This window comes from Enhydra lutris, unplaced genomic scaffold (assembly GCF_002288905.1).
Source record: "Enhydra lutris kenyoni isolate GAN:26980312 unplaced genomic scaffold, ASM228890v2 scaffoldscaffold32, whole genome shotgun sequence".
In the NCBI taxonomy this organism is placed as follows: Eukaryota; Metazoa; Chordata; class Mammalia; order Carnivora; family Mustelidae; genus Enhydra; species Enhydra lutris.
This window is the reverse complement of record NW_019154116.1, coordinates 245244-263414: the sequence shown is the minus strand read 5'-3', so window position 1 is coordinate 263414 and position 18171 is coordinate 245244. Positions and strand designations below refer to the sequence as shown.

The 18171-nt window shown below is 53.8% G+C and overlaps 1 protein-coding gene across 1 annotated transcript in view; it reads right to left on the bottom strand.

The window, feature by feature from the left end:
* The window catches only part of LOC111153452 (aryl-hydrocarbon receptor repressor), a 68241-nt gene that overhangs the window by 3208 nt on the left and 46862 nt on the right, over positions 1-18171 (bottom strand). Inside the window, exons 4-8 of the mRNA XM_022512476.1 lie at positions 13662-13751; positions 7166-7295; positions 6170-6172; positions 5785-5918; positions 2666-2865 (exon numbers count right to left, since the gene is read on the bottom strand). Coding sequence (XP_022368184.1) covers positions 2666-2865; positions 5785-5918; positions 6170-6172; positions 7166-7295; positions 13662-13751 — 557 coding nt within the window. The remainder of the gene's footprint in view (positions 1-2665; positions 2866-5784; positions 5919-6169; positions 6173-7165; positions 7296-13661; positions 13752-18171) is intronic.

Genomic DNA, 18171 nt, shown 5'->3' with positions numbered 1-18171 from the left:
GACAGGGGAGCAGGGATGGGGGAGCAGGGACAGGGGAGGAGGGACAAGGGAGTAGGTAGGAATTCTGAAAAACCAAAGAAGTAGAAACATTATTTGCTTCTCTCTTAAAATGTTGGGTGGGAGCCTCTGTCCTCTGCTTTCTAGGTTTGGACGATACTCTGTAGGATATGATGTCCAGTACTGATTGAACCGTCCTGTGTGCAAGCTTCACACACCCTCAGGGGGGTCCCTGACAGGGATGCTGGGCGACCTGCTAAGCCACACCTGTCCCGCCCCACCCCAGGTGAGCACGGTTCTGTGCAGACGGTGGGGTACTTACCCGTTCGGGCACCTAGGGCAGCGGGAGCCCACTTCGCACCTCAACCTGTGTGAAAAGCCAGGAGAGGTTAGGGTTCCCCTCTTCCTTGGTTTTATGGGGGAAAACATATGGAAAAGAGCAAGCTGAAATGTGAGTTTCAATTATGATAATCAAGCCAAAACCAGGCTGAAAATTCTGGGACCGTAAATGAAGGTGGGAGTACTTCAGAGTGCAGGGCTGGTCCCGGGGTGCGGGAGGGGTGAGAAAGCAGGGGCAGTGACCGTGGGCTCTGTGTGAGCAGGTCCTGGAGGGGGGGCGCTTCCGTGCTTCAAGGGTCAGCTTGGTCCCTCTGTTTTTACAGGCTTGGCCCTTGGGTATCCTGGTTTTCCTCCCTTGCCTTTAGGATGTGTCGTATCTTTAAAAATAAGAGGGCGCACACCGTCTCAGCCAGCTGGCATGGGGGCCGGAGGGGGGCTCTGTCCCTGGAGGCCACCCCTCGCCCTGCACTCTTCCCAGCAGCAGGTGAGGGGGGCTCACCGTTGGCAGAGGGGGCGAGGGGAAAGCCGGCCGTGGGAGCCCTCCTCCCGCCACAGCAGATGCACCAGGTTTTCTCAGTGTCTAAAGGTCGGCCTAAATGAGCCAAAGGGGGAAGGTGGACTCTGAGGAGGGATGGACAGTCACACCCACAGAGGGAGGCCCACAAATGTGGCCTCCTGGGGAGGCCCTCCCATCCCGAGGCCACATGGTGGGGCGGAGGGGGGGGGGCGTTGAGCAGGAATCCCCTGACGGGGCCACAGGGCCCTGGGGCTCCCTCTGGATGGGACCCAGGTGTGGGGGAGGCTCACGCCAGACGTCGTGAGCAGGACCCTCCTGCAGGACTCAGGACTACAAAGAGGACCCTGGTGGGCGTGATGTCTCTGCTGTGATGTGGCCTTGAGCACAGTTACACTCGCGACACTGAAAGCGACAGGCAGAGAGGCTGAATCAGAGCTAACCCTCATCTGGCATCACAGACCTGAGAGCTGAGGGGCTCAGACCAGCCACCGTGTTCTGCGCTCGGACCCCTCCCCATCAGGCAGTGGGTTAAGGGGCTGGCACCTCCCAGAGGAGGCACCTGGAGCCGTGAAGCCGACATCTCTGGTAAGGGAGGGGAGAAGGAGCGGACTGTACCCCAACCTCCCAAAATGTCTCAACACGGCATTAATGGGGCAGCATCTGAGCCCAAGGCTTTCCCTGGTGGTGGGAGGTGGGGGGGCAGGGGCTTCCCAGAGGAGGAGATGCCAGGGCTGGGAGTTCCTTGGACAGGTCACCATGTGCGGTGTCAAAGGCAGGCAGATACCCACTGCTGGGAAAGCCTTTCCCCTGGGGCGAGCGTCCGGGGCCCTGGCGGAGGGGACTTGCCAAGTGCCGCTGGAAAGCTCTACCAGTCGATTTAAATCAGCCTGAGAGCACAGCCCTACTTCGAGGGCTGGTCCTAAGCCCTGGTGGGAGTTGGATGAGGCGCCCCCGCAGCCCGTGAGCAGCTGGCCCGACTGAGCCCCACTCCAGGGACCACCGCTGAGGGATAAAGACTGGGTCGGGGACTCGGAGGGCCTTGACGTGTTGTCCCGGGAGCTGGTGCGGTCAGATGTCAGACCTCCTGCCCCAGCCCTTGGTCTTGCTCACTGAGGTGTGGGAAACACAGACACACATGGATTTTTTTAGAGAGAGAGCGTGCGTGGGGTGGGAGGAGGGGCAGAGGGAGAGAGAGAGAGAGAACCTCCAGCAGGCTCCGCACCCGGCATTGCTGAGATCAGGATCTGAGCTGAAACCAGGAGTCGTCACTTACCAGCTGAGCCTCCCAGGCGCCCTTACAGAGGCACATTTTGAATTACTCCCAGGACACTGGTCCACACAACACAGACCAAATTTGTTCCATAAAGCAAATTGCCAAGAAAACTTGATACAAAGTATTTCCTACACTGGAAACCTGAGAGAAGTCTGGGGCGGGCACAAGGGGCTTTGTCCCCTGCGGGGACACCGGTCCCCTGCATCTATCCCTGTGCTGAGCCTGGTGTGGGGAGGGAGGACCAGAGCATAGGAAACAAGGCTGCGGCCCCCAGCCTCCCAGCCGTGAGGACAGGACCCAGGGCGTCGGCTTTGAGACCGTGACTGAGTGGGTTAGGGACACGGTGACGCAGGCAATACGTAGCAGCACGTTAGTTACACAGCATTTCTGTGTTTTCTACACAAGGTACTGGCTCTAAAAACCCCAGCCTCGTGGTGTTATTGCTGGTCAGAAATGAAGAAAGACTGGGCAGAAAATACTCCATGTGGCCTTGTCCCCAGCAGCGGGTCTGGCTGCCGCCCCAGGGGACTCACACTCACTTTGCGTCCGTCGCGGCCGAGACGTCCACCCTGTGCCTCGCCCTCAGGGACACGTTCTTCACTTTCGTCTCTGCCACAGGAGGTAGGAGGACAGGCACCACAACGCAGAACAGCGAGAGCCGAGGGGGCAGGACTGTCCCTGACGGCGCTTTCCTCTTCTGTCCGAACAGGAATTTTAGTTTTCCTTGAAACTGCATTGTCTGGTGTTTGAAAGACAGAAACGAAGGCGTGTCCACAGGGCCAATCAGCGACACTGCCTGAGAACGCAGGACGCACACTCTCAGGACAGAAACGTGGAGATGAATCTTATCCTGAGTCACTAAGGAGACACAAACCAAGGATTCCTCCATGCTTGGCCTGCGGGGGATGGGAATGTCCCAGGGCCTTCAGAGCGAGTCACAGTTTCTCTGCGGTCTTGGGAATATCCTTTAATGGAGAAGTGTGTGCTCGTGTATGCACTCCTGGGTGTTCAGGAGTGGGAACCTTGCCCAGCGAGCACTAGTGTGCGTGGCCATGAGCGGTCACTGGCCCCCCCAGAGCCAGCCACCAGCTCTTCCAGCTTTAACTCTCCATTTCAGACTGTCCAATGACGATGGAGCTTAGGGACAACTTGATTTTATCTGGAGTATACAGAGTGAGTTAAACAGCCAACAAGTAATTTAGGGGTTTGTGATAAAAGAAAATAAAAGCTCTTTCCACAGTGGAAAAGTTAATCTAAATTACTAAGTGCCTTCAGGGCATTTCTGCCCGTGATGGAAGAATGACCCCACAATGTGCCCCCCCCATCCGTCCAGCCCTCCAACCCTCCATCCCTCCCTCTCTCCGTCCCTGCATCTACCCGTCCATCCCGCCATCCATCCACTTACCCCCATCCATCCCTAACCTCCCATTATCCATCGTCCATCTGCCCACGTGTCTATGGATTTACTGAATGAACAAACATTTGCCGAGCACCTACTGCTTGCCCGTCACGTGCTTGCGGCGAGAACGCAAGCTGTGCGCTGGGACGTGCTCACCAGAGAAAAAAGACCTGCCGTGCAATGTCTGCCGGTTTCTTTGGGGGAAATATGCCTATCATGGCTGATTTTAAGCTATCAAGTAAACGTCAACTGGACCTCTAAATTCCTGAGTACCGGTGGGCTCTCACGGGCAGCCTGAGCCAGTCTGGGTGGTCGTACCACTGTCACCCAACTGTGGCAAGAGGGTGGCTTCCATAGTCACAGAGGAACGCCAGGAGGAGCTGTGGGTCATGCACACTGGCTTGTTCTCAGTGCGTCCCTTGTGAACGCCTGAGCCCTTTGCAAGTGTGTGCAGTAACAGATTTCATGGATTAGTATCATTGCACATTTTCAGACAAATTTCTTTTGCTTGTTTCCTGTATTCAGTGCATTGTTTTTTAGTTTCATTTTATCCTATATTCTAATTTTTTCTTGATTGTATAGTAAAATCTCTCCAATTTCATTCCTCTGGAGATAAGAATTTCCAATGTACCAGGAATGGGTTATCCAATTTTAAAAAGTGCACATCCCTTATAATGCAGTAAATAGTAACTATACTAGTTTCTACAAAATTCAGAACAAAATATTAGCAAAATAAAAGACCTTAAGGTCAGCAATCCCCTAAAGAAGAGACGAGCAGTCCCTGTGTGCACGGAGGCAGCAGGCCCGGGAGCACAGAGCAGGGGAAAAGCTGCTCGTCTGGCGAAGGCCCTGGTGTGCACGGAAAGGCCTGCAGAAGTGGACGGTGTTCGGGCCTCTGCTGTAGGGCTGAGCCTTCCCGGGGGGGCCCCAGAGACATCGCCACTGTCACCCCCAGTGACCTTCTTCACTGTCCCCTCGGATCAGGAGAATAAACGCAGGGAACATGAAGCGGCCCGTGTACTGCAGGATGGCTGAGGCGCGAGACGGCCATCGGGGGCCACCGCCAAGGCAGCCTGGAGCGACTTCCTGAGTGGCCGCCGCTCTGGCCAAGTGCAGAGAAACCTGGCGGGCCGCCTGGCCTCAGCGGGTGAGCCGGGACTCTGGAAGTGCAGCGGGTCCACCGATGACCTCTAGTGTGGGGAGGGGTCGGCCACGAGGCCCAGGGACGAGCACACGTGGAGGCGGAGGGGGTCTTGCGTCCCGGGGAAGATCCGCACGGCCGCCCACTCCCGCGGTCAGCGGAGCAGAAGCCCGGGGAGGCCGCGCGAGAACCCGCAGCAGGGACAGCGTCGGCGCTGACGTCTGGGGGGCGGGTGTGCAAGGGAAGGACACTGTGCCTCTCGTTCTCCGCTCCTGAGGTGACTGGATACGCACCACCTGCGCGCGGCGCTTTTATTTAAGACAAAAGGCCGAGAGGAGCGGGTCCGGGGAAAGCACGGCCGGGCGGCCGCCGAGGCCTTCCGCGAACCCACCCCGCGGGACCCTGGTCTGCGGGGCCTGACTCGGGCGCGCGCTTCCGACGGCCGCTGCGGGTTAGGGTTGGGGCCCCGCAGGCCCGGAGAAGGCCGGCCCGGAGCCAGACGACGGGGGAAGCGCGGGCGACCGCAGCGGCCAGCGGGCAGCACGGCCACGGGCGGCGCGGGCAGCGGAGGACCCCCTCCGGCCACGCGGGCCCGCGGGGCTTCCAGAGCCGCTCGAAGACCGTCCAGAGCGGCGCCCACCGCCCTCCGGCTCCGGCCGAGCCCCTGCGGGACACCCGCAGCCCGGCCCGGCGCAGCAGAGCACGGAGGGGGCAGCAGGACCCGGCTCAGGGTGACAGCGACGCCGGAGGGGCCCAGAGTCCAGGTGGGGCCGGAGGTCGTGGTGTGGGTCTGCGGGAGGGGCCCGGGGAGGGAGGGGGTGCTGAGGGCGCAGCGGGGCGCCGTCGAGCGGACCCCCCAGGCGGTCAGGTGGGCTGGGACGCGCCCCTCCCCCGTGCCCCCGGGGGCCGGAGGAGTCGGGCAGAGGGAAAGCCCAGGGGTCCGCCGGCAAGACCAGAGGCTGAAAGCCGCAGGCCGCGCAGGGGCGAGGGCGCACGCCAGGCCGCGGGGCGCGCAGCGCAAGCGTCCCTCAAGGGGCCGCGAGGGAGGGGCCGCGAGGGAGGGGCTCCGCGGCCGGGAGACCCCGCGCGGATCGGGCCGCCAGGGGGCGCGCACTCACCAGGAAGCCCGAGGTGCTGTCCAGCAGGCAGCGCACGCGGCACACGAAGCAGCGCGTCAGGAAGGCCGAGAAGTCCACGGGCGCGTCCGCGCCTCCCTCCTGCGCGCGCAGCAGCCTCTCCAGGACGGCGTCCTCTGCGGCCCGGCGGAGAGACCCGCGGTGAGCGCGCTGCGCTCCGACCGGCTCGCCCGCGCGCCCGGGGCCGGGTGGGGGGGGGCGCTCACGGCCACACGGGAGCGCGCGCGGCCACACACGGGGCTTTCCCACGCCACTCCCGTCCGCGCGCCGCCATCGCCGCGCACAGCCTCGCACGCACCCTGACCCAGAGCCTCCACACACGCTTCCGAAACGACACACACCCCACCTCCCACGCCACTCCCCACACGCCCTGACTCTCGCACACCACCGCGCACACACCACCGCACACACACATCCTGCCTCTCACTCACCCCGCTGCACACATCCATGTACACCCCCCCGCACACACACCGCACCTCACACACACACACCGCACCTCACACACACACATCACCACACACCACACCTGCCTACCACATCCCCCACACCCACTCCCTCCACGTGCACACACACGCCTGCCGCACACGCCTGCCCGCCGTCGCACGCGCGCACACACCCACCCCTGCACCTCTCCCTGTGCTCCCCGCCGGCCCTCATCCCGAGAGCGCGCGCTGCCCGGACAAAGTCGGCCGCCGCGGTCCTCTGCCCGGAAGCGCCACCTCAGCGCGCGCGTGCAGGGCTGCGGCCCGGCCGTCCCCCCCGCTTGGGTCTCAGAAGGTACTGCACACGGGCCCCGGCTTTTCTCTCGCGCTCAGCTTTGTGAGGGAAATCAGGCCGTCGCCCGAGACTGTGCTGGAAGCCCTTCTTGACCTGCTTACAACTTCGCGGGGCGTGCGGGAGAGCTGGGAGCCCCCGGGGGCACTGCCCCGCCCCTCCGTCGCCCGCCTGCGCCACGACCGCTCAGGGACAGGGACGCCGGCCGCAGCTGTCGGGACGGCGCAAGGGCCGTGGGCTTGGACGAACCACTTCGCGGGGGGCTTGCCCGCAAGGGGCGAGGTCTCCGAGCGGACAGTAACCCGTAGGCCTTTTTTCAGGTAAACCTACTACGGCCCAAAGGAGTTTGCTGGAAGTCGTGCGTCTGGAGGGGAATTCGCAAAAGGAGAGCCCAGTACTGCGGCTGCTCCGAGGTGCTGCGCGGGAGCCGGACAGCGGCGTGGGCAGCCCGCGGCGCTGCGGCTTCTCCCCGGAAGCGGACAAGGCCCCGCGCTACGCTCAGGAGCGCGCACGCCGACGTCTCCCGGGGGCACGCGCGCGCCTCGCGCAGCTCGGCCTGGGCCCTGCCCGCGGAGGCCCAGAGACCCACCTGTGTCCGCGGGCGGCGGCTGCCCGCACGCCGCCCGGGGGGGGTCCATGGCCCAGTGCAGCTGGCGGCAGAAGTCCTGGCGGTCGTCCACGTGGATGTAGTCGTAGACGTTCTGGTGCATCACGTCCGTCTGCAACGGGGCAACACCGCTTCAGGGCGGGCGTCTGCGTGCCCGTGAGTCGGAACCGCGACCCCGCGGCGGCCGCGAAGACGCGTTGCGGGGGCGAAAGGCAGGGCTTCGGCGTCTGACTCCTGCGAGGGCCCCCGCCCCCGCCCCCCTCGCGCAGGCCGTGCTCTCGGGGCGGAACAGGAGGCTCAGAGGCCGAACACCTTGGGGGTCCAGGGCACCCGCTTTCCCCCAGGACTCGGAGAGCTCCCCAGGCCGTGCGTTCACGAGGCCCGACGAACAGAAGGCCATTGGGGAAGCATCGCTGAGGAGTGAGGTGGGAGCGGCCAGCGGCGCAGGGAACCCTCCGAGCACATGAGAGCCTTGCCAGGCCTCCCGGCCAGTGACCTCCTTCGTCCCAGCACCTCCAGGCCCCGCGGCTGCTTCCTTCCACGATGCCGCGAGGACCCGCCGGCTTCCCGCCCTCTCTCTAGTCCCTTGTCCTCTCACCTGCTTGAGCCCTGAACACAGAGGCCGACCCTCAAAGGCACCAGGTCTACACTGGGAAGCTGCAGTTCAGGACGTAGTCGCCACAGCTGCGGGCTACAAAGACTGGTTTCCGAGGAACACGACTATGCGACTGTCAGCACGAGTGTTCTCAGAGGGCAGAGCAAATTGCCCCCCTCCCTTCCCTTAACTGAAGGGTGTCACCCGTCATCCACACCGAGAGCCTGGCCCAACACCAGAATAACCGGCCGGGTGCCCTTGATGATCTCTTCGGAATGGGCCATTTCTAAGTCTGTGTCATTTCCCAACAGGATAATTATGATAATTAGATGGAGAGAAAGTTCCTGAAGGATTAAGACCAGAAATTAGGTTACTTTGAAAGAAAGTCACGAGTAAACTCACCCAGACTGGATGAGACCCACCATCTTTTCAAGGGGCTGTACTCTTGCCCATAACTCCAGGGCTAGGGTTCACTGGGACCCCCAAATGTCACGCAAGATAGAAATGCAGGGAGGCAGAAAAGGAACATAATCCTAACTTGAAAGCTGTACTACAATCACCCATGTAGTTCTTAGTCCAAAGAGACTATGTTTTCAGAGAAAGAAGTGGTCACAGAAAGGTCAGAATGCTTCTTGTCCTTGGTTGTTGTCATCCAGGGTCAGAGGCTCTGGACGTGAACTTGAGGCCAACAGGCAGAAACCAACTCATGGTAGAAGTGGATGCATCGGGCTTTCCCTCCAGTTCAAGACTTGGGGGCTCCCACTCCCCTGCCAGCTCTAACCTCACTTGGCGGCTCCTATGGTCCTGAGTGTCCTTCCCAGAGGGACGCTTCCTAAGAAACTTCTGCAATTCAGTACAGCATATGGGTGGAAAAGTGCCTGAGTCAAAAGCATGCAGTTGGGAGTGAGTTCTCAGTGGAACCCCCACCCGGATCAGAAAACAGAACACAAAAGCTTCCCAGAACCCCCTTCCTTCCAGCCCCCTGTGGGTGGCCATGGTGCAGATGAGGCGTGCTGTGGGCTGCTTATGTTTGTAAATGGCACGCTGCTCTTCCGTGTCTGTCCTCTTGTCATCACCACAGTTGTAACGTTCACCGTGCCGTGCCGTGTGCGGCCGTGGTTTCTCATGCCCACAGGGTGTTTCCACCTGATTAACCCACTTGGCCCCTTCCCCATGCCACCTCTGCGTCTGACTGCGTCTCTGTTGGGTGCACACCTGGCGGCGGGGTTCCTGGGTCGGGGTGGCAGAGGGTCAGCGCTAGTAGACAACACCAAGCAACTTTCCAGAGGTAGTGCCTAAGTGGGCCACTGCGGCGTTTCCCCCCAGTCCAGTCGCTTCATGTTCTGGCTGACACGTAGCGTTCCCAGCCTTCTTCCTCTGAGCTGCTGTGGCACATGTGTCACCAGTTCTCACTGTGGGTTTTTTGCCACTGTCATAAAGCCCAAGGAAACCGTGCGTCTTCTCACATAATTATTGGTCTTCAGGTGTAAGTGTGCACGTGTGTATATGTCATGTTGGTGTGTGCATGTTGCTTTTTTCTTTTTGTCCTTCCCCCAGTTCCACTGAGCAATCTTGTTGACTTTCTTGTTCTTCATCTGCTCTGGACATGGGTCCCCTACTGGGTGGGCTCTGCTACCAATGTCATCACTCCTTGGCTTGCCTTCCTGCTCTCTTAGTGGATCTAATGCAGCTGATTCATCAGTCTTTCCTCATGGGTAGGGTTTTGCCCTCATCATTCCTCACCGATCTCCTAACTTAGTCTTGAAGCTTCTAGAAACTTCTCCCATCACGTGATATTCACTATGCATGGTGTGAAGTAAGAGGATTCACTTCTTTTCCATGTGGATCCAGTTCACCAAACTCCTTTTGTTGACAAGGCCACCAGTTCCCCACCACCAGGCAGTGTCCCTTTTATTATAAATCTCGCACCCGTGCACATGTGTCTGCCCGGAGCTTTCAGTTCTGTCCTGTGAATCAGTTCATCAACTTCTGTGCCCAGCTCATGCTCTCCCAGCAACTGGGTTTTACAGGAAGTCTTATGTCCAGCATGTAAGTCCCGAGTAATCACCACTCCTGCCCCCTTGCCCTCTCTGGGTGGTCCCAGCTGGTCCCAGCTCTCTCCTTTCCACCTAGAAAAGCTGCTCAGTTTTTATGTCATTACCTCTATAACATGATCTGATATCTTCGTAGTGATAATGGAGCCCTCCAGTTCACAAATATGGTATACCCTTCTGTTTGTCTGGTCCTTCTTTAAATTCTATAAATAATGTTTTCTGTTTTCTGTGTGAGGTACTGTACTGCATACCACTTGACGGGCTCATTAGCGGGAATTCAGTGTTCTTCTATCCTGCCGTAGATGGTTAGTATTTTCCCCTGTATAGTTTTGATGAAAGGAAATGACCATGCTGACCTCTGAGCACTGGATAGTCATAGTTCCCACGGCAAGTCAATAAACAGGCACCGTCATTCAGTTATTCTCTTGTGAGCTTTAGTGGGTGATCCCACACTTGGTAGAATCCCAGAAGGTGGGTGTCCCTGGATGCCCTGGTCGTGTCTTCCCACACCTTAGTTAATTAGCGGATGAACATGCAAGAGGGGGTCTGTGGCTTAACCAAAACAGGAGACAGACCAGCCGGGGCCGGGGGGTATAATAAAACTGGAAAAGATCATTCTGACTCAGACAAATTTGAAGACATATCAAATGTGAATACTTTTTAGGTTGGGGACTAAGGGCATAATAATTAGCGTGGCATGTCTGGCTGCCTTTGGTCTCCCTTAATTTCCCAGAGTCTGCTCCCTACAAAGCAAGGTCAAGCAAAACAAACAGTGGGGAAATGTGACAGAGTGGAGAGAGTAATATAGCCATTGTCCCAATAGTGGGGCAAAAAGCAAATAGTGGGAAAACAGACACAGCTTTGACCAAGTCAAACCAGCCTTCGTTTTAGCTCTAAACCATCATTTATGGAGCTAAGAACAAAATCATTACCAATTTTTACAAACCTCATTCCAGCAGTTGTCATCTTTACTTTTTGTGCAAATTGCGTACACATCTGTCAACTAGCCTGTGGGACTCGTACCTGCTCCAAGTGCCCTCCCCCCGGTTCACATGGGCACAGCTTTCCCCCAACTGCTGGCCTTTGAGAGAATGGACCACCTCTTGGATCGGTAAATATCGATGGCATCTGAATCCCACTTGCTCATCGCAAAGACTCCTGAACCTGAACACACTGTAGTAATCGGGTCCCAACTTTTGTTAAGTATTATGCACAAGAAGCTCACAACAGCACAAATCTATTCTAATATTTTCCCAAAGTATTTTGCATAGAGACAATGCCTGATTTACTGGCATTTGGATACAATTTCCTTATAATAAAAGGCAAAACTTTATTTTACATGTAACACTTGCTGTAAAATCACCAAGCTCCAAGAAAACCAAGAATCCAGGGTGTAAGTTTAGACCTGGGTCTGGAGCTGCCCCTCAGGACACATGCATTTATCCCCGAAGCCACCCCCCCCCCAGATTCTGGCTGAAGGCAGGCAGCTCTGGGTGTATGTGGAGAATACAAAGGGCAGTTCAGCAGTGACAGGAGCTGAAGAGAATTCTGAGCAGGGAAAAGGGAGACCAGACCGTGTTTTCCTAGATTTAGACCTTGCACAAGCAATTAGGGAGACAAAAACAAGCTTTTATCATTTGGGGGCTGGAATCCTATTGTGTCCATAGCCTGGCTCGGCTATCAGGGGGTCCCTGAGCTCTGTGCTGTGTGAGGGGGCTCTACGGCCAGAGAGCCGGGCAAGCTCGGCCCCCCTGAGAGCACGTGCGGAAGGCCAAAGTGGGGAGGAAGGGCCTCCGGCCGCCGCTCCCGCTGCTCATCTGTCTGGGGTGGCCGAGGCCTTCCTCACCACTTCAGATCTCCTGACATCTGCCCCACAGTCTTCAGGAGGTGGAGATGGACACAAGGACACAGTGACAGACCCCTATCGTCACCTGCCAGGAGCAGCCAGTGGGCAGTCTCCCCTGCAGCAGGGGTGGTGGTGGGGACGCCTCCCCCTGACTGTCCCCAGGCGGCTGAGGCTCTGCCCAGTGCTCAGCACGTGGAGGAGGAACAGGAGGCTCTGAGGTGAGGCTCTACCCACCGGTCTTGCAGGGCAGCCCCCGCAGTGCCTCTTGGAGGTCAGGCCCACCGCACTTCCTCTGCTGGCCACACTGCTGGTCCTACCTGTGGGGTCCTTGCCGGGGCCACGCCTCCCTGCGCTGCAGGGGCTGATCCGGGCCATGCGGTAGGCCCGAGGGGTTGGCCTGTAGACGAGCCAGCGGCAGGGAAGAGGCCGGTCTGGGTGGTGTGTCAGCCATTTGGTCCCGGGTTCGGGTGGGAGAAAAGGATGTAGAGGAGTTGCGACTCAGAGTCATCTGCACAGTGACAGCCGCTTCAGTTTCCAAGAAGGCTCAAAGTGACAGTTTTCATGGAAATCAGGTCAAATGTTCAGTCAGCTTCAGAGGCCTCAGGACAACTGGAATTTTCACATGTTGGGGACCCACATTCTCTGATCTTGGCTCCCACCGCCCTGGCTCCTGGGCACCCTCTGGGTCTTCCACCCATCCAGAGAGATTTCCATTATTGACTCCACGTACCGCCTCCCAGCTTCGTTCATCACTGGGCTCTGATCCCGGATCCCGCACACATTTCCTCTCTGCTGGAAGGTGCCTCCACCACTGGAGGCGGGAGACCGGGCCCGTGGAGCACTGGCCACGCCCAGCCTGGGACTGCCTGCCGTGGGTGGCCCCGAGAGTCTGGCCAGCGTCTCAGCGGGCAGTTTTCTGCTGGCTAGCCCTGGCCTGGGCACCTCGGTGACCTCGCCACCACCCAGGGGCCATGGCCTCCCCCTCCCCCATGAGGGTGTCTCCAGAATGTGCCCAGCCTCCTGTGGGCTCTGCCCTCTGTGCCCCCGTGTTACTAATTAATGCTTACGCTAAATTCGCATCAATTTTTATATTAAGCCATTCAAATCCTTTCACAGTTTCTGCCTCCGAGCAGGACCCTGACTGACAGACACACTGTACACTTGATTTTCCAAAGTTGTATTCTGTTCTTTCTCTAACTGCCTACTTGTACATTGCATGGAGTGTGTTCATAATTTTGCACGGTGAGCCCCTCTTCAGAGTATCTTTATGGGAATGGCTGTGGTTCTGCTGCTGAAGGGTCACATTTGTGTTTCCCTGGGGCCCCGCGATCTCATCTGTCCACCACTAGCTCTGGACTCAGGGGCCTGCACTGTGCAAGGGTGTAACTTTGGATTTGGACTTCAAACTCAAGCCTTGGATTTCTCATGAGCAACTTCTTTCCTTCCCAGAGCCCCGGCAGAGAAGTTTCCTTTGCCCTCCCTGGGTCATGAGGGGGTGTTTTAGTGCACCCTTTTCTTGAAGGAGGATCTCAGTGTTTGATGGGTCTCAACCCCAGAGCCCTGTCCCAATGTCTGGAATCACCCAGCCTGGGCAGGCCTGGGGCAATGGACCAAAAATCCTCTGTGGATCAATAAGGGCATTTCCAGAACACGCTATTTCCTGAATGTGCCCCAAATCTGGGGTCCCAGACAGTGATGCTGCGGCAAGCAAAGGTGCTCGCCGGCCCTCATCCAAATGTGAGATGCGCAGTTGGGGGCACAGCCAGCAAAATTCACTGTTCTGTTCACTTGTGACACCCTGCACACCGTCACATCTCTTGCACAACCCCACGCCCCAGACAACACCGGGACGTAAAAATCCTTACCTGCTAAAAGCTCTGTGGTAAGAAAAGCCCAATTTTGCAGATGTTTAAGGCTGGAAGACAGTAAGCACGTGCAAGACAGTGGGACCCGCCACATGGCAGGTCAAAGAGCTGTGTTTACCTGGTGGAAGCCCAGATAGTCCACGATTGTTGCTGAAGCATAAAATATCATGCCTTCTGCACTCACGACCAGGGCAAAGCCATCGAGAGACTAGAAGAGACAAGAACTCGAATTGGCTCCTGCATACATTCTCAAAATCCTCACAATGAGAAAGTGCAAGCATTATTTTTGCTGCATTTTCAACCATTTCTCTTGTTTTGAGGTCCATATTCATAACCTCCAGAAATACCCACTTTTAAATTATGAGTATTTTGCAACAGGTCCCAAGTTAGCAGACGACAGGGGATCTTGGTCATGGTTTATAAGCCACAAGACTGTTCTTCGTTTTCTAGTGATATAAAACTCTTGTTTTATAAAATACAAAAATCTTCATGATGAGATGAGACTCCACCAGTATCTGGGACAGAAGAGAAACCTCACTTCCCCAATGCAGACTTTCCCTGCTCACGCACTTTCTTCCAGCCTATGTTCTGGCTTTCCCAAGAGTTTTTATCATGAAAAAATGTTGAACTCCATCAAGTACTATTTCTACATCTACTGAAATAATCACATAAAATTTCTTTTGTTTATTAGTATGGTGACTTTGGTGATAGGTTTCTGATGATAAATCGTTCTTGTGTGTTATGGGGTTAGCCTTATCATAATTTTAAATATGTTCTTGGGACTGATAAATTTCACTTAGGAGATACCCATCTATATTTAAGGAAAAGGTAGCCTATGAGCATCTCTGCTTATTTTCGTGGGAGATCACCAGAAATGAGTCAGACCCCCCCTTCCTCTTTCCCATTTTTAAGGCAAGGTTAGCCTTCTCTCTGGAAGTTTTCTCTTTGAAAGTTTCCACTTCCACAAGCATCCGGCTTGGGCACATTTTGAGGAGAGGGCAAGTGAAAAGGGGCAGATTTTAGCACCATGTCAATTTATGTAATGGTTATTAGTGTATCCAGGTTTTTAATTTTTTTGTATATCAGTTACAGCTTCTTAAAATATTTTCCATCAGTGCATCCATTTCCTCTTGATTTTAAATTTGCTACCATATGTTATTCACAATATTTTTATGATTATTAAATCTCAGTTATACCCATAATTTTTGGGTGCATGTGTGTAGAATTAGGGTACATGGCTGTGCTGTGGCTGACTTCAAGTCTTTATTTGAAAAGCAAGCTTGGCAGCCCTGTCCTGCAGGAGCTTCCAGAACCACCGGTAGTGAGGGTGCACAGGGAAGCAGCCGCTGGACTGCATGGTTAGTGAGCACTCCAACCATCTCTCTCTCTATCCACCCGTCTATTCTCTTCTTCCTCCTCCTCACCATCATCACTGTCATGATATATAAATTGACAGTTCACGCTGCGTAGGTCCTCATGAGTGGCAGGTGCCCTACGTGGGGTACCTCATTCAATTCCATGTCACCTCCATGGGGCGGGAGGTGGCGATGCTACTCGGTCAGTGCAGAAGCTGGAGGGGAGGGAGGCACTGGCAGTGGAGTTCATAAATATTTCAATTTGTGTCTTTAAAATATAGACGTTTAGAGACTCTAAATTAACTTCTGTAAGTTTGTGGTTACTAGCAATGTATCCCAATACTCATTTCCCTTAATTATGGACCATGTGGGATACTTTTTCTTTTTTCTTTCTTTCTTTTTAAATTTTTGCCATTTTGTTAAGTGGTAAATTTTTTACCATTATTATCATTTTCATTTCTTTGACTACTAATGCAATGGATATTAATGAGACCTTATACATTTACTGTTAATCTGTAGTTCTTTGGCAAACTGCCCATGCATATCATGTGCTAATTATTCTGTTAAGGTTTATAAATATCAATTTCTGAGAGTTTTTAAATTACTGATATTGAAGGTTTCTAGACATTCTAGGAAAATGGCAACCACTTAAACCCAAATACCCTCACCTCTAAATGATGGAAAACAGCACGACCGTGTGTAATTACACACATCTGTGCCCTTGTCATGAGTCACGATGAGAACACAGGGAGCTAGTAACTCCCAAGCACAGATGAGCAGAGAAGCCAGTACCCAGTGAGCTATGGAAGGGAGAAAGTGTGTGTTCTCCTAATGAAACTCGAGGAAAGAGCCAATTGAATCCAATGTAAGTGGAAGAAAAAAGATTTTAAAAAAGTGAAAAAAACCCACAATGATATTGTTTAAAACTGCCAAATAATAAACATCATCAACAAAGTCAATTTGGTTCTTTGAAAAGATTAATAAATAGATAAACCCCTAGCAAATTTGGTCAAGAAATAAACAAATTACACCAGAGATTTAAAATCATTACAGGTCCTTCAGACATTAAAAGGTTAGTAAAAAATATTAAGAATGAAATTCAATAAATTAAGCAATTTAAGTGAAATGGACAAATTCTCTAAAACACACTAACAAAAGTGATACAAGAATGACTAGAAGGGGCACATGGTTGGCTCAGTCAGTTAAGCATCCAACTCTTGGTTTTGGCTCAGGTCATGATCTCAGGGTCGTGAGATTGAGTCCTGCATTGGGCTCTGCACTGGGCATGGACCCTGCTTGAGATTCTTTCTCTTTCTCTCTCCCTCTGCCCCCCACCCCGTGTGCTCACCCATCTCTCTTTCAAAAAAAAAAAAAAAAGGGAACAACTAGAAAAACCAAATAGCCCAATATCTATTAGACAAATTGAATTTGTTTTTTTTTAAAAGATTTTATTTACTTATTTGAGAGAAAGAGAGCATGGAAACATGAAAATTGGGAGGAGCAGAGGGAGAGGGAGAATAAGACTCCCTGCTGAGTGGAGAATTTGATGAGGGGCTTGAAACCAGGACCCTGGGATCATGACCAGAGCTGACATTAGACACTTAACTGACTGAGCCACCCAGTCATCCCTAAACAAACTGAATTTGTAATAAAAACCTTCCCACAAAGAAAACTCTAGTCGCAGATCAGAAAACACAAAATGCCTAAGAACAAATCCAATAAAAGACATTCAGGACCCAAATAATCCAAGAGATATGCAGTGTTCTTGGATTGAAAGACCCCATGCAGGTAGAGAGCCAAGTTCCCTAAGTCAGTCTGTGGATGTGATGCCCAATCCCAATCTCGGGAAGGTTTCTTCTCTCAGCAGAAACCGCCAAGCTGGTTCTAGAGTTGGTGTGCGTAAAGGGCCCATTTTACTAAAGCAACCATGTTAAAGAAGAACAAAACGTTAGAACTTATGCTGGCTTTGTGACTTAGTGTACAGCTGTGGTAACCAGGTCAACATGGCGTCGTGTCTGGGACAGCTGGTTGTCTGCGTGGAAGAAATCGACGCTGACTCCTATCTAATTCCACAAAAATTAATTCAAGACATAGCTTAGGCCCAAAGATAAAACCCCATAATCATAAGGTTTCTAGAAGAAAACAAATTGTCTTCCTAAGTTGGGGATAGGCAGATTTGGATAGGACACAAAAACACTAGGCCTTCATGGAAAAACCCGGTAAGTTGGGCTTTATGAAAAGACACTATTTATTTATTTATTTATTTATTTATTTATTTAGATTTTTATTTATTTATCAGAGAGAGAGAGGGAGAGAGAGCGAGCACAGGCAGACAGAATGGCAGGCAGAGGCAGAGGGAGAAGCAGGCTCCCTGCCAAGCAAGGAGCCCGATGTGGGACTCGATCCCAGGATGCTGGGATCATGACCTGAGCCGGAGGCAGCTGCTTAACCAACTGAGCCACCCAGGCGTCCCGAAAAGACACTATTTAAAAATGAAAAAGGACAAGCTACAAACCAAGAAAACAGTATTCATAGTATATAGACAAAGGACTCTATCAAGAATACATAAAGAATGTCTATAAATCAATCGTAAAAAGGTGAACAACCCAATATTTTTTTAAATAGGCAAAAGTCGTGAACAAACCCTTTATTACAGAGATGGAAGAAGGGCCTGTCTACAGATGGAAATTCGTCAGCATCACTAGTCATCAGGGAAGCAGAATGGAAATCACATGAAGACACCATTTCATACACACTGGTATGGTCACAATCAAGAAAACAGACAGCACTACACGTTGGTAAAGATATGAAGCATCACTGGTAAGAACATAAAAGGCGGCAATCTCGTTTTGGGAAACTGTTGTGTGATTCCTCATAAAAACAAACGTGCATCTCTCCTGTGAGCGAAATGAAATGGGTGTGTTCCCAGAAACACGCGAACAAGAATGTTCATGGTGGCCTTATGCACAGTAGCCAAACTCTGGAAATAACCCAGCACCTACCAACCAGGGAATGAACACCGGAGTAACCCTAGTGCGGGAATTAGCACAGAGGCGAGCACCCAGCTGATCGCGGGGCCTGGGCGTCTGCTAACATGGAGCCAAGAGCGGGCCCGGCAAACCGATGGGACAAATACCGGAAAGCGGTTCCTTGGCAGTGGCCGATGGGAACAAATTAAATGGAAGTTGGGAAAGACGTCTATACAAATACGTTTGAAAACCTAAATAAGTATATGTTTTCCTAGGAAAATGTGATTTACCAGAAGGGACTCAT